Consider the following 14875-nt stretch of genomic DNA (forward strand, 5'->3'; position numbering starts at 1 on the left):
ATCACAACCATCTCAGGATAAGAATTCTTATATTCTAATCCAAAATCACAAACCTTGTCCATTTGTTCTTATGCCAGTACTAGATCTAGTATTTTGGAACTACAAATCCACTACTTTGCTTGGCTGCCATATACTTTGTGACATCTTTAGGCCTTCAGTGGTTGAGTCTTTCTTTCAATGGATGGTTGTCTTGAACTAGGAGAAATGACCATTAAAATCTTCAGTTAGTGTAGCAAGGTTAATGTTATAACACCAAACATACCAGTTTCATTTTACTAAACGAATACTGCAGACTGTGTGTGTGTGTGTGTGTGTGTACTTAATTCTTATGTACATATTTTGTAAAACTAATTACCATCTAATCCATGTAAATTTTCATTCACTGCTATTACATATAACACTATTCTTGTTTTTGTTTCTTGCTTTTCCATAGGCATGTTTCTGGCTGAGCTGATAGAAAAATACTTTGTGTCCCCCACCCTGTTCCGAGTGATCCGGCTCGCCAGGATCGGTCGAATCTTGCGTCTGATCAAAGGGGCGAAGGGGATCCGCACACTGCTCTTTGCTCTGATGATGTCCCTCCCTGCCTTGTTTAACATTGGCCTCCTGCTCTTCCTGGTCATGTTCATCTACGCCATCTTTGGAATGTCCAACTTTGCCTATGTCAAGAGGGAAGTTGGAATTGATGACATGTTCAACTTTGAGACCTTTGGCAACAGCATGATCTGCTTGTTCCAAATTACCACCTCGGCTGGCTGGGACGGATTGCTGGCACCTATTCTTAATAGTGGACCTCCAGACTGTGATCCTGAAAAAGATCACCCTGGAAGCTCAGTTAAGGGAGACTGTGGGAACCCATCTGTGGGGATTTTCTTTTTTGTCAGTTACATCATCATCTCCTTTCTGGTTGTGGTGAACATGTACATCGCTGTCATCCTGGAGAACTTCAGTGTTGCTACTGAGGAGAGTGCAGAGCCCCTGAGCGAGGATGACTTTGAGATGTTCTATGAAGTCTGGGAGAAGTTTGATCCTGATGCCACCCAGTTTATAGAGTTCTCCAAGCTCTCTGATTTTGCAGCTGCCCTGGATCCTCCTCTCCTCATAGCGAAACCAAACAAAGTCCAGCTCATTGCCATGGACCTGCCCATGGTCAGTGGGGACCGGATCCACTGCCTCGACATTTTATTTGCCTTTACAAAGCGTGTTTTGGGTGAGAGTGGAGAGATGGATGCCCTTAGAATACAGATGGAGGAGCGATTCATGGCATCGAACCCCTCCAAAGTCTCCTATGAACCCATCACAACCACTCTGAAACGCAAACAAGAGGAGGTGTCTGCTATCGTTATCCAGAGGGCTTATAGACGGTACCTCTTGAAGCAGAAAGTTAAAAAGGTTTCATGTATCTATAAGAAAGACAAAGGCAAAGAAGGGGATGGAACACCTATCAAAGAAGATATCCTCATTGACAAACTGAATGAGAATTCGACGCCAGAGAAAACCGATGTGACACCTTCCACCACTTCTCCACCTTCGTATGATAGTGTGACCAAACCAGAAAAAGAAAAATTTGAAAAAGACAAATCAGAAAAGGAAGACAAAGGGAAAGATATCAGGGAAAGTAAAAAGTAAAAAGGAACAAAGAATATTCCATTTTGTGATCAATTGTTTACAGCCTGTGATGGTGATGGATTGGTGTCAACAGGACTCCCACAGGAGGTCTATGCCAAACTGCTTTCACAAATGTATACTTAAGGTCAGTGCCTATAACAAGACAGAGACCTCTGGTCAGCCAACTGGGACCCAATAAACCAGAAAAACAGCATTGACAGGAGGTTTCTGTGTTCACAACCAGCTGACACTGCTGAAGAGCAGAGATGTAATGGCTACTCAGACTATAGGAACCACTTTAAAGGGGGGAGGGAAGTTAAATTTTTATGTAAATTCAACACGTGACACTTGATGATAGTAATTGTCACCACTGTTTATGATTTAACTGCCACACCTGCCACATTTTTACAAAACGTATGCTGTGAATTTATCACCTTTTTTTTTTTAATTCACAGGTTGTTTACTATTATATGTGACTATTTTTGTAAATGGGTTTATGTTTGGGGAGAGGGATTAAAGGTAGGGAATTCTACATTTCTCTATTGTATAACTGGATATATTTTAAATGAAGGCATGCTGCACTTCTCATTCACACGTGAAAAGAAATCACATCACAAAAGGAAAGAGTTTACTTCTTGTTTCAGGATGTTTTTAGATTTTTGAGGTGCTTAAATAGCTATTCATGTTTTTAAGGTATCTCATCCAGAAAAATTTTAATGTGCCTGTAAATGTTCCATGGAATTCACAAGCGTTGAAGACTTGTTTTATTTTTACATGATCCATTATATGTACATGTATATATGTATATATGTATATGTGCGTGTATATACATATATATGTATACACACAGAGAGAGACACACACACACCATCACATAGTCACTCGAGTCCTGGCAGCATGACTATACCATTTTTGATAAGTGTCCTTTGGCATAAACTAAAAATATCCTATCGATCCTTTTAAGAACCTGAATTGACCAAAAAGCACCCCCCACCACTTTATAAAGTTGATTCTGCTTTTTTCCTGCAGTATTGTTTAGCCATCTTCTGCTCTTGGTAAGGTTGACATAGTATATGTCAATTTAAACAATAAAAGTCTGCTTTGTAAATAGTAATTTTACCCAGTGGTGCATGTTTGAGCAAACAAAAATGATGACTTAAGCACAGTATTTATTGCATCAAATATGTACCACAGTAAGTATAGTTTGCAAGCTTTCAACAGGTAATATGATGTAATTGGTTCCATTATAGTTTGAAGCTGTCACTGCTGCATGTTTATCTTGCCTATGCTGCTGTATCTTATTCCTTCCACTGTTCAGAAGTCGAATATGGGAAGCCATACGTCAGTGGTAAAGTGAAGCAAATTGTTCGACCAAGACCTCATTCTTCGTGTCATTAAGCAATAGGTTGCAGCAAACAATGAAGAGCTTCTTGCTTTTTATTCTTCCAATCTTAACTGAACACTCTGTGGTAAAAAGCCCGACTGTACGAACATGTTGCAAGCTGCTTAAATCTGTTGAAACTATATGGTTAGAGTTTTCTAAGAAAATATAAATACTGTAAAAAGTTCATTTTATTTTATTTTTCAGCCTTTTGTACATAAAATGAGAAATTAAAAAGTATCTTCAGGTTGATGTCACAGTCACTATTGTTAGTTTCTGTTCCTAGCACTTTTAAATTACAGCACTTCACAAAATAAGAAACAAAGACTAAGATGCAGTGTAGGTTTCTGCTTTTTTATTAGTACTGTAACCTTTGCACACATCTCAATGTGAAAACAAATCTCAGACTGAGTCCAGCGTTTATTTGCTTTTAAATAGTAATGCCTTATCATCGAGAGAGGCTTAAGGAAAGATCAGTTGATATTCTTGGCATTGCTTGGATCAGATGTTTCCACCTAGTCTTTTGATTCAGTAAATCGTCAGTCTTTTCCAGTGTTTGTTTACCCAGATAGATCTTACTCTTACTGACCCGTACGGCATTAGAACTGTATCAGTTATGATAGGGGACCCAAGTTGTTGTGTTTGTTTTTTTTTTCTCTCTCACAAAGCCAGGTAGTGAAATTATATTACCAGTTACAGCAAAACATTTTGTTTTTCTTTCACAAGCAACACTAAATGTAGATTCTTTATACTAAAGCTATTGACTTGTAGTGTGTTGGTGAAATGCATGCAGGAAAATGCTATTACCATAAAGAACGGTAAGCCACATTACAATCAAGCCAAAAGAATAAAGGTTTTGCTTTTGTTTTGTATTTAATTGTTCTGTCTTTGTTTCTATCTTTGAATTGCCACTTAAAGGTAAATTTCTATCATGTAAAAATGATCTATCAGAACAAATATAAATGTAAAGAATACACATTAAATATAATAATTCATCTTTAAATTTTTTCATGGAATGGAAATCAATCAAGAAGAGTGTATTGGATATCTAGTTTTAATATTGGCCAAAAATCTAGATATGGTATTGGGTAGAGTACTGGAAAGTTACAAAAATTAATAAAAAAATTGACTAACATTTTAAGTTGTGCATCCTTTCTCCTTCTCGTCTACCTACTGTTTTGTTCTTCTTTTCACTTCAGTTTCTTCCCTATGTATCTTTGATCTACTTTTCTATATACTTTTCCATTCCTTCCTTGGGCTCTTGTTTTTCATTCAAGATAATTTTCTTGTTTCTTTTCTGTTCACCTAATCTCTTGTTAATTACGTTCTGTAGACAATGGCTCTGTGCACTTAAACCCCTAATAATTTACTATCACTATAAAAAAAATCCATAGAGTATCACTATATTCATTCCTACAATTTCCTTGGCAAAAATTCTAAGTGAGCTTAGATTTCAACTCTTTGTACCATATTAACAAAATTTGCAAATGAGAAAGATCTGGTTTTTCTACTTAATTATGAGTAGTTTGTGAAATGTTTCTCAATTCTGATTGCATTTTAGAATTACCTGAGAAGCTTTTTTAAAAATGCCAGTGCATGGACCAAGACCAGGCCAATTGAACTCATATCTCTGGGGATGAGACTTAAGCATATAATTTCCTTTTAAAGGCTTACTGTTGATGCTGATTCATACTAAGGGTTGAAAGTCATTGCATTAGGGTCTCTTCACCCAATGGGAAAAAATAGTCTACAGAGAAGAGAGAATACCCCTTTCCCGTTTCAGAGTTTCATTATATAATGCATTGCATATAAAGTAAGGCTTCCAATATGATGGCTTTTGAGGTGTTTATCTTGTAGCGAACGGAAATGAGATTGATTTGTTTATATAACGGGTTTTAAGACTGCAGTTGGTGAAAAAGAATTCTATCAGTGTTGTTTCTGAGAGCTTTTTCAAGTTATAAACCCACACAACATGGCACCCTGATTACTCCTAGTACGTACTGGGTGAGATGAAGATGTAGGTGATTTAGGACACAGTATGGATTCATAAAATAACTCAGTTGAATCCTATATGTCCTGTTGGGTCAAAACCATTAACCTGGACCAATGGGAGATGTTCCACATAAAACACACATTCAAGTTGTCATTATCAAGTCCCAAATCTAAACCGGAGAGGCTTCCATTCTCTACTTCTCTGTTCTGGGGCACCTCTCATAATCACATGTTCTCCCGAGTTCTGTATAATACAGATCAATTTACAAAGAGCAGTGGGGAGAGATTATGAGGGGGGATGAAAAGGCAAAGGGGGAAGGAAAGAGAGGGAAGAACAACTGGAGGAAGTAGAGGAAGGGAGGGGAGTATAAAAATGGAATGTTTTATAAACCATCCTCTGAAAAAAGGTCTTGCTGTTAATACCTACAACAAGAGTGAAGGGCTGGGGAAGGAAAAGGCATAAGAAAAGAAATTTTGCTTAGTTGTCAAAATGTTAGATATGTTTCTCCTCTCTTTTCTTTTTAAGAAAAAATACCTATGAGAAAGGTGAAGAGGACATCATGCAAGTAAATGTTACAATGATTGCATCGATAATGGTTTTATTTTTCGTGTCATCTGAACTAAATAAATATTTAAGTGTCTACTACACATTAACTTTGTGATAGGCTCTGAGACATCAAAGATGAAATTAGCTGTCCGAAAGAAGGTTATAGCCAGAGGTGAAGAACCTTGTATGTCATGCTAAACAGCCTGAGATTTATTCTGTTGGCAATGAGGAATGATTGATTGCTCCTAAGCAGTAGAATGGCAGTGAAATTAGATACATCTGTCCCTACCTAATTTAATAGTAAGAGGACTACACCGATATATATATATATATATATATATATATATATATATATATATATATATTTTTTTTTTTTTTTTTTGCTGGTATTTCACAGATACCTTGTTTCCCCATCTCTTTATTTTCAAAGATGTCTGTGTTCTTATCTTTTGGTATATATTTTTAAAAAGAATATACATAGACAAAAAGACCAATCTAAATGTTCTGTTAATAGCCTATGCTAATCTACTTGTATTTATTTTATACAGAGATATATTTGATTTTATTTTTACTATCTATTCTGTGCTTTTTATTTGTCAAGTTTTTCTCTTTTCTTCCTTCCCTTTTTTGTCCTCTTTCAAATTAATTTTGTCATGTTTTTTCCACTCTTCCACATCTGTACTGGTTCAGAAGCTACACATCTTCCTCCCTTATTCCCTTCCTTTTCTCTTTTTTTCAATAATTGATTGCTTTTAAATTTTAACATACATACTTAATTAGTGAAATAAAATCAGCAGTTGTACAATTATCTGAAACAATGAAGTTCCTAGATTTGACACATATTACTGCCCACTTTTATGTGATTTTTGTCTAATATTACTTCATTGGATGTCAGACAGAGTAGAATTTAAAAATGGTATTCTTGTGCATGTGTATAGTCAGTGCTTAGACCTACTCACGTGTTAATTAATCTAAAATATGTTTCTTCTGTCTACTTCTTCATTTTGTGTTCTATTTCCTTTTCTTTTTAAAAAAGATTTATTTATTTAAGAGGGGGTGGGGCACAGGAAGAGAGAGAGAGTTGAAAGCAGACTCCAGCCTGAGTGCAGAGGCCAACGTGGGGCTTAGTCTCATGACCCTGAGATCAGAACTGAGTCGAAACCAAGAGTAGGTCGCTTAACGGACTGCAGCACCCAAGCGCTCCCTATTTCCTTCTTGAAATATATGAGGAATTCTATTAGGAAAGTCTGTGGGTAGCAAACTGACTCTACTCCTTTCTTTCTGAAGATGGCTTTATTTCAACCATAGTTTTTAAAAAGATTTATTTATTTTAGAGAGTGAAAAAGAGAGACAGTGTGGGGGGAGGGGCAGAGGGAGAGAATCCCAAGCAGATTCCCCACTGAGTGTAGAGCCTGATGATCATGACCCTGAGACCACGATCTGAGCCAAAATCTGAGTCTGACGTTAATTTACTGAACCATCCAGGTGCCTGCAGCTGTATTTTTAATGGAATACTTTAGATTATAATTATTCTGGTGTTTTTCAATTTTTTGACACTAGTTATGAAATTGCTTTTATTAATCAGCCTCAGAATGTATGCTAATGTAATTGGAGGATTGACATATTTATTAATATCTGTAATTAGGAAAATTTCAAGAAAGCTCTCAGCTTTCAGCAAACAAGTATTTCCTCATCCTATATTCTTCTATTTTCTCCATCTAGAATTCCTGAGGGTTATGTGTTGAAATTTCTGAATCTTTCTCTCATGTGTTTTACTGTTTCTTTCTATTTTTAATGTTTTTTTTTCCTCCTGGGTAATTTGTCAGCTTTTGGTATCAGGATAATGCTGGCTTCATAAAACAAGTTAGAAATTGTCTATTCCTGAAAGAATTTCTGTAATAGTGGAATTATTTTCTCCCCAATATATTTATAGAGTTCATGATTAAAACTGTAAGGAACTTGATTCTTCTTTGTGGGGAAGTTTTTAATTAAAGAGATTTGTTCCTTTAATAGATATAGGGCTATTATGATTTTTCCTTTTTTTTTTTTTTTTTTTTTTGGTAAGTTGCATTTGTCTAGAGAATTTGTTCACCCAGATTACTGAATTTACACCATAAGTGGTTCATGTCATTCCATTATTATGCTTTCAATATCTGTGGCATCTCTATTCATATCTGTTTTTCCCTTCTGATATTGAAAATTTGTAATTTATCTTTTTATTGATTAGTTTATCTAGGGGTTCTTCAATTTTGTTAATGTATTCAAAACACCAACTTTTGGTTTATTGATTTTGTCTACAGTTTTTCAGTTTTCTATTCATTGATTTCTTCTCTTTCCAATCCTACTATGATTAAGAATGATGTTTGGTGTAGGTTTTTAAAAATAGATACTCATTATCATCTCAAAGAGAATTATGGCAATCCCGAATCTAAGTTTTTTCAAAATCATTCATGCACACTGAAATTATTGAATTTTTATTGTGCCTTATTTAGATAATCATATTATTATGATTCTTTATTTTGGTGTTATGGTAAATAGTATTGATTACTTTTAGAATGTCAACCCTAATTATTCTCCTGGAATTGAATCCAATTAGATCATTTTCACTAGCAATTTCATTACATTGCAATATTTAGTTCTCCAATATTTTGTTTCATGTTCTCACATCTACATCTGTGAAACAGCTTGGCTCACAATATTCCTTTCTTTTAATGTGCCTGCTAGGTTTGGATCATAAGGTTATGGTATGCTCTTAAAACAAGTTGGGAAAGGGTCTCTGTTTTCTTTTATTTTGTTCTGTTAGAGATTAAATAAGACTGCTGTCCTTAATTATTTAGATGACTTATGAAGACTTCTGAGTCTGATTTGCTTTTTGTTTCAATTTTTTATCATTTATCCGTAATAAGTAGAGGACTGTTAGTCTTGCTGTTTCTTCTCATTTCACTTGCCATAAATCTATTTTTTCTAATGATTTAACATTTCAAATAAGATTTCAAGTTTATTCACATAAAATTTATATCATTATTTATATTATATATTTACATAAAGTTACTTATGACTTTATATTATTTTATTCACATAAAGTTACTTATAACTTTATAATATATTTATATTACATTATTTTAAAATAGATATTATATATTATTCACATGAAGTTACTTATAACTTTATATTATTTTTTAAAGTTATTGCTTTATATTATTTTTAAAAGGTCTATAGTTAAGACCATTTTCCCCTGATTGTAATTATATTAATATTATATTATATTAATTATTATATATTAAGAACCAACTTTTGGCTTTTTTAATCTTCTCTATAGTATGTCCTTCCCTATTTCATTATTAATTTTGGTTGCTTCTATATTTATCATTTCTTTCCTTCTATTTCGTTGGTTCTAATTAACAATTATTTTGTACATTATTATAAAAATGTTTCAGCCTTTATCCTTTCTTTAGTAAATGCACTTAGACTAGGCTATAAATTTCTCTCTAAGCATGGCTTTAATAACATTCCATAAATTTTGTTATTTTTTATTTTGTTACCATTCAGTTAAAAAAAATGTTTTCAGGTTTCTATTTATTTCTTCTTATTTTATTAGAAATTTAGGAAAGTACTGCTTAATTCCCAAACATTTGAGAGTTTTTTTTTTTTAAGATTTTATTTATGTATTCATAGAGACACATTGAGAGAGAGAGGCAGAGACACAGGCAGAGGGAGAAGCAGGCTTCATGCAGGAGCCCGATGCGGACTCGATCCCGCGGCCCCAGGATCATGCCCTGCGCTGCAGGCGGCGCTAAACCGCTGTGCCACCGGGGCTGCCCTTGAGGGGTTTTTAAAAAGAATTTTCTAGATATTTTTGTTTTACTTCTAATTTATTTTCCCTCTGTTCAGTTAATATACTCTGCATAATTTTAACCCTTTAATTTTAGGGGAGGGAACTATTTTGTAGCTCAGCAGCTCCACAAACCTAAGTTTCATACGTAGTTGAAAATAAAATGTATTATTAAGTTATTATAATGTTTTATATATGTTTAATAGATCAAATTTATTTATCATGTCATTCAAAATACATCTTTATTGATTTATTTTGTCTGTTTTTTCTGCGTATATACATCACACATTTTTAATTGATAAATCTTATAGTATGTTATTGAAGCCAATTTTTAGGGGATAAGAGGAATAATCACCCCATGCTAAGTTCTCAAAAGGCTTCCTATAAAAGATTGCATTATTAGAAGGAACTGAGTGAGTTTATAACTATTGCCATTATTTTCCAATACTAAAAACCATTCTCTTATAATACCAGCCAATATTTTTGGAAGCCATATTCTGATGTGTCTTGGTTGGCTTTTTTTGGTAGTTTCTCAAAAAGTTAAACACAGAACTAACATATGACCCAGCAATTCCACTCTTAAGGTATACACCGGAGAGAAATGAAAAAATAAGCATACACAGAAATTTGTACATAAATTCTTAGAATTACTCATTATAGCAAAAGGGTGGAAACAACTCAAATGCCCATCATTGGATGAACAGATAAACAAGCTGTAGAGTGTACATACAATGAAATATTATTCAACAATAAAAAGGAATGAAGTACTGATACATACTACAACGTGGATTGACCTCAATAACATCATGCTAAATGTAAGAGGCCAGAATAAAAGGTATTGCATGATTTCTTCATCTGACATATCCAGAATAAGCAAATCCAGAGACACAAAGCAGGTTAGAGATTACTAGGGGATGCTGAAAGCAGAATAGGGAGTGATTGATTACTTACGAGTTATGAGATGTTTTCTGAGACGATGTAAAGGTCTTGAAACTAGAGATAGCTGGTGGTTGCACAACATTGTGCGGACACTAAATGCCATTGAATTGCACACTTTAATATAATTATGTGAATTTCACTTCGATGAAAATTTATATGAAAAAAATTAGTTAATATTATTGCAACGCTACCCACTAGGGGGCGCTACTTCCACTAAGAAACATGACTAGCATTTTCTTTGGCGGAGTAGGGGTTACCTTTGCAAATACATCTTGTTCTTATTTTGCATCTATTTTAGATGTGAAAAAAAAGAAGCCACTGTACCTTTTGGAAACATTTCTGGAAAACAGTGTTTTACATTTGAATGTATCTCTTCAGGAAAAAGCGGTTTGTGCAGCATCTTTATTAAGAAAAGATTACTTTCCTTGAACACTGAAGACCTCAATAGTTGAAAAACCAAACCAACACAAATAAATTATGAAACCAAAGAAATGGTGAACGGAAAGCATTTCAGAGATTCACATAAAACTGAATGAACAAAATGTTCAAGTACAGAGTCTCAAATAACTTTTCATTATTACTGTAAGTACTTGAGAGGGTCTTGAAGTGTTTATCCATATTTTCATGAGCACAATAAAATCTAGTTGTCTAACTCAGCTCATGTCTTAAATTCTTTCTCTAATTTATAAAATAACTCATCATTTGTTCATTAATAAAGCTATATTTTTGAAGTAGTATCAGGAAAAAAGAATTAGATTATAATTTTCCTGAGCTACTGTGGCCAGCGGTTTTAATAAAGTCACACAGGAAGGGTCATGCTTTCATATGTGTGAAATATTTACTTTCAGCTTCAACCCACACATAAGTTACTCTCCTACAAAGAGACTGTCCTCCTGTTACTGCTAACAACAAATCCCAGCTGTAGCAGAGAAAAATTACCCTAAGAAATATAGTCACCAAAGTAAATCTGATCCAAAGCATTCAAATTAGTACCACATAGTCATAGCATTGTACAGCTATTCCTGGGTTAATTTGTAAAGTCAGAATTTTCCAAGTTATACTAACAGGAAGCAAAGCCTTCCTCAAGAATCAGTTGATAAAGACTATAAAGACCATATTCTGAGCAAAATCAGAATGGTCTTGCTACTAAGTCCTATGTGAAATGAGAAACAGGCATTCCAGGATAGACACGTCGGGACAAAACTCAATGTGGGGCTTGGCAAAAGAACCTAAAACTTCAGAAACATGAGCATAATCATAGATCTTTACTTAGAAAGATCGGGAAATATACCAGAACCTAATCTATTGTCAATGTATAAAGCATTTATAGATTTTCCTAACATGCTTCAATTCAGTCATTCTAAAACCCAACAAATGAATTATCTTTTTGTCCTCTCCAAGGAACAACTTTAGATATTCTTATAATTCATTGTTTTGTTTTGTTTTGGTGCATTGTTTTTCTTTTTTAAATGTTTTTTTTAATTTTTATTTATTTTTGATATTCACACACAGAGAGAGAGAGAGAGAGAGGCAGAGACACAGGCAGAGGGAGAAGCAGGCCCCATGCACCAGGAGCCTGACGTGAGATTCGATCCCGGGTCTCCAGGATCGCGCCCTGGGCCAAAGGCAGGCGCTAAACCTCTGCACCACCCAGGGATCCCCAGTGCATTGTTTTTCAATTGCTGAGTAACAACCACAAATACGGTAACTCAAACAATACATATTTGTTATCTTACAGCTTCCATGGGTCAGGGGTCTGGGTCAGTTTATCTGGGTCCTCTGTTCAGGATCTCACAAGACTGTAGTCAAAGTATTGGCCAGTAGTGGGGTCTCATTCAATGCCTGGGGTCCTCTTGAAAGCTCATGTGGTTGTTGGTAGATTTCATTTCCTTACTGTTAGAGAACCCATGGTGGCTTGCTTTTTCAAGGCCAGCAGGAGTCTTTGTTGTCTCTAAGTTCACTGTAATGGCAGATACATATCATTATACATTTGTCCAAATCCATAGAACGCTAAACACCAAGAGTGAACTGTAATGTGAATTATGGACTTGGGTGATTATGATGTGTCAATATAGGGTCATCAGGTGTAATAAATGTACCACTCTGGTGGGGGATACTGTTAATAGGAGAGATGATGCATGCATAGGGGTAAGGGGTATATGGAAAATCTCTGTACCTCCCTCTCAATTTTGCTGTGAACCTAAAACTGCTCTAAAAATAAATAAAGAAATAAAAAGTTTTAAAATAAAATTAAATCAGTTGGGTAACTTTATTACATATGCAAAATTCCTTTACCTTTGCCATATTTCAATGGTTAAAATCAAGTCACAGATTCTGCCCACCTTCAGATAAAGGGAATTATATCAGGTGGCATAGCTCATAGGGAAAGGAGGTCACTCTAGATGTGTCTGCCACATGCAGGGATAGCTGAACTAAATGAAACCTGACTATCCTAACAAAAGTTATATTGCTCACAGAGGACAAGCCAGGAGGAAAACACCTTCTTCTGCAACCCTCTTATCATTGTAGAAAAACAAGGTTGATTTCTGTGTGGGTGCATATATCACACAAGCAACGATTACAAACAGCCATCACTCTTCATCCCAGTATATTCATTCATTTGCACTCCAAATAAACTATCTTTCCCTATTAGACAATGACCTAACATTGCCAATTGCTTTTCCCTGTCCAGAGGAAACTTTAGAATAACACAGACTGATTTTTTAATGCAATTAAATCTCTACCAGTAACTCAAAGAAAAGTCAAGTAGACCTTATTCTCTCATAGGAGAATTTACCCAGTCATGATTTCTAACTTACTCAGTACATAAGGAATCCCTGGGGACATTTATTGCCTTTTTTCCTATTTTTTAAAATGCATAACGATTAATTCTCATATCACTTAGCCTTGCACATGACTATTTCCAGATGATACTGAAATGATCTCACATCCAGATATTGGCTACGGCATTAATGAAAAGTAGTGGCTAGTCTACAAAACTCGGCCTAAAAAATCAGAACCTCAGGGAGCAAAAAAAAAAAAAAAAAAACAACAACAAAAAAAGGTCCCTTAAACCTCAGCTATAAAGAAATAGAGAAAAGTAACAAGTAAAAGAACACTAAGTAAAAAATGCTGAGCTTGAAGAGTTTCTGTGACAGCAGTAAAGACCTTGGAGGAAGTTTGCAGAGGTAACAATCCTGCAATCCTGTCTGCATGATCCTGAATAATTTGTTAGTCCCAGGAGTGATTTCTGGCATTTGGAACAATTATCTGAAACTGAAAATCTCTTACTTGAGGACCATTTGTAAGTCCTGATTAAATTAATTGCTAGAAAGAGTAAAGCAATCAAGTCAATCAATGAGTAAGTGTGTACTTAAGGCCTGTCACATGCCCAGTGCAGGGCTAGGCTTTGTGCCAGACTTGAGATTGATATGAATCTGGATCTAGTAAAGAAGGGGTCAGGATGTTGAGGCAGTCTTGTCACCAAACAAAGCTGTCGTCATTTAGACATCCCATGACATAATGACTTGTCATGGAATGTTGTTACAGGTTAGCACTCGTGTTTTGTCTTTATACAAGCAGAGGAATATCTAGGAATCCAGGGGGGCTACTTTCAGGATGGTTACTAACCATAAAGACATTAATGCATCTTGGCACCTTTGGAAGTCTTTGATGTCAGTTGCTCAAGATTAATCAGTCATTCGTGTCAAAATTAAGGAAAGTGCCAGGGTGTTACCACCCACACCCCATATAGACAATAATACCAGGAAAATAGCAGAAGCATAACAGAAAAAAACATAAAAATATTTAATGTTTATTAAATATTGCTGTGCAATTGGATGAATGACAATCTGCATATGACCTTTCTGAAGGGTTCAAGACAATTTGGATTTTGTAGCCGTCTTCCCCATGAGAACTGCCCTCACCCCGTACCCTGTATCCCCATAGACTGAGCATTTGCCAGGCATTCGTCCAGCTTGCCGCCTTACCTTTCTGGGGACAGTGGATGAAGGATGAAGATCCAGCTGGATCACATTCTCTTCACAAATTTGAACTGAGGACATGGAGATTGGCATTTGAAAGTTGAACTCTTTAATATTGGAGGTAGGAAGACTCTCTTTCTGGGGATTGTTTTTTTTTTTTTTAATCATCTCTTTGCATTCTATGAAATGTCTTTTCAATACATCACCTTTCTATTCATTTATTTTTATTTACTTTGAAGATTATATTACTTTCAACATAAGATGTCTTAAGTAAGACTACCAGTGGGGTTTTGAAATGTGCCAGAGGCCAATGAAGGTCACATGAGACATCTTTGGATGAATTACCTTATTTCTACATTTTTCTCTCTTCAAGCATGAAAATTATTAAACTTAAACTTCTAAGAACATATAATAGTTTTTGCTCTCCATCCTCACATTACAAACCCTTCTACAGCAGGTTTAAACTCTGTTAAATGCAGTTTCTGGAAAATATTTTTGTATCAACACTAACAGCTCCTGAGCTTCAAGGGGAGGAGAGAGGGATATAATTTTATAATTCTCAGTAAAAATAGTTTAACATAAAGAAAGTGACA

The 14875-nt window shown here is 35.1% G+C and overlaps 1 protein-coding gene across 4 annotated transcripts in view; it reads left to right on the forward strand.

Annotated features, from left to right (window-relative positions):
- LOC112916452 (sodium channel protein type 2 subunit alpha) overlaps positions 1-4124 on the forward strand; it is a 136544-nt gene extending 132420 nt beyond the window's left edge. For all 4 annotated transcript variants that reach the window (XM_025994126.2, XM_025994130.2, XM_025994128.2 and 1 more), the window contains exon 27: positions 434-4124. In XM_025994126.2, coding sequence (XP_025849911.1) covers positions 434-1629 — 1196 coding nt within the window. In that variant the 3' untranslated portion in view covers positions 1630-4124. The remainder of the gene's footprint in view (positions 1-433) is intronic.
- The last annotated feature ends 10751 nt before the right edge of the window (positions 4125-14875 follow it).

The sequence above is a fragment of the Vulpes vulpes genome, chromosome 3 (assembly GCF_048418805.1).
Source record: "Vulpes vulpes isolate BD-2025 chromosome 3, VulVul3, whole genome shotgun sequence".
Taxonomy (NCBI): Eukaryota; Metazoa; Chordata; class Mammalia; order Carnivora; family Canidae; genus Vulpes; species Vulpes vulpes.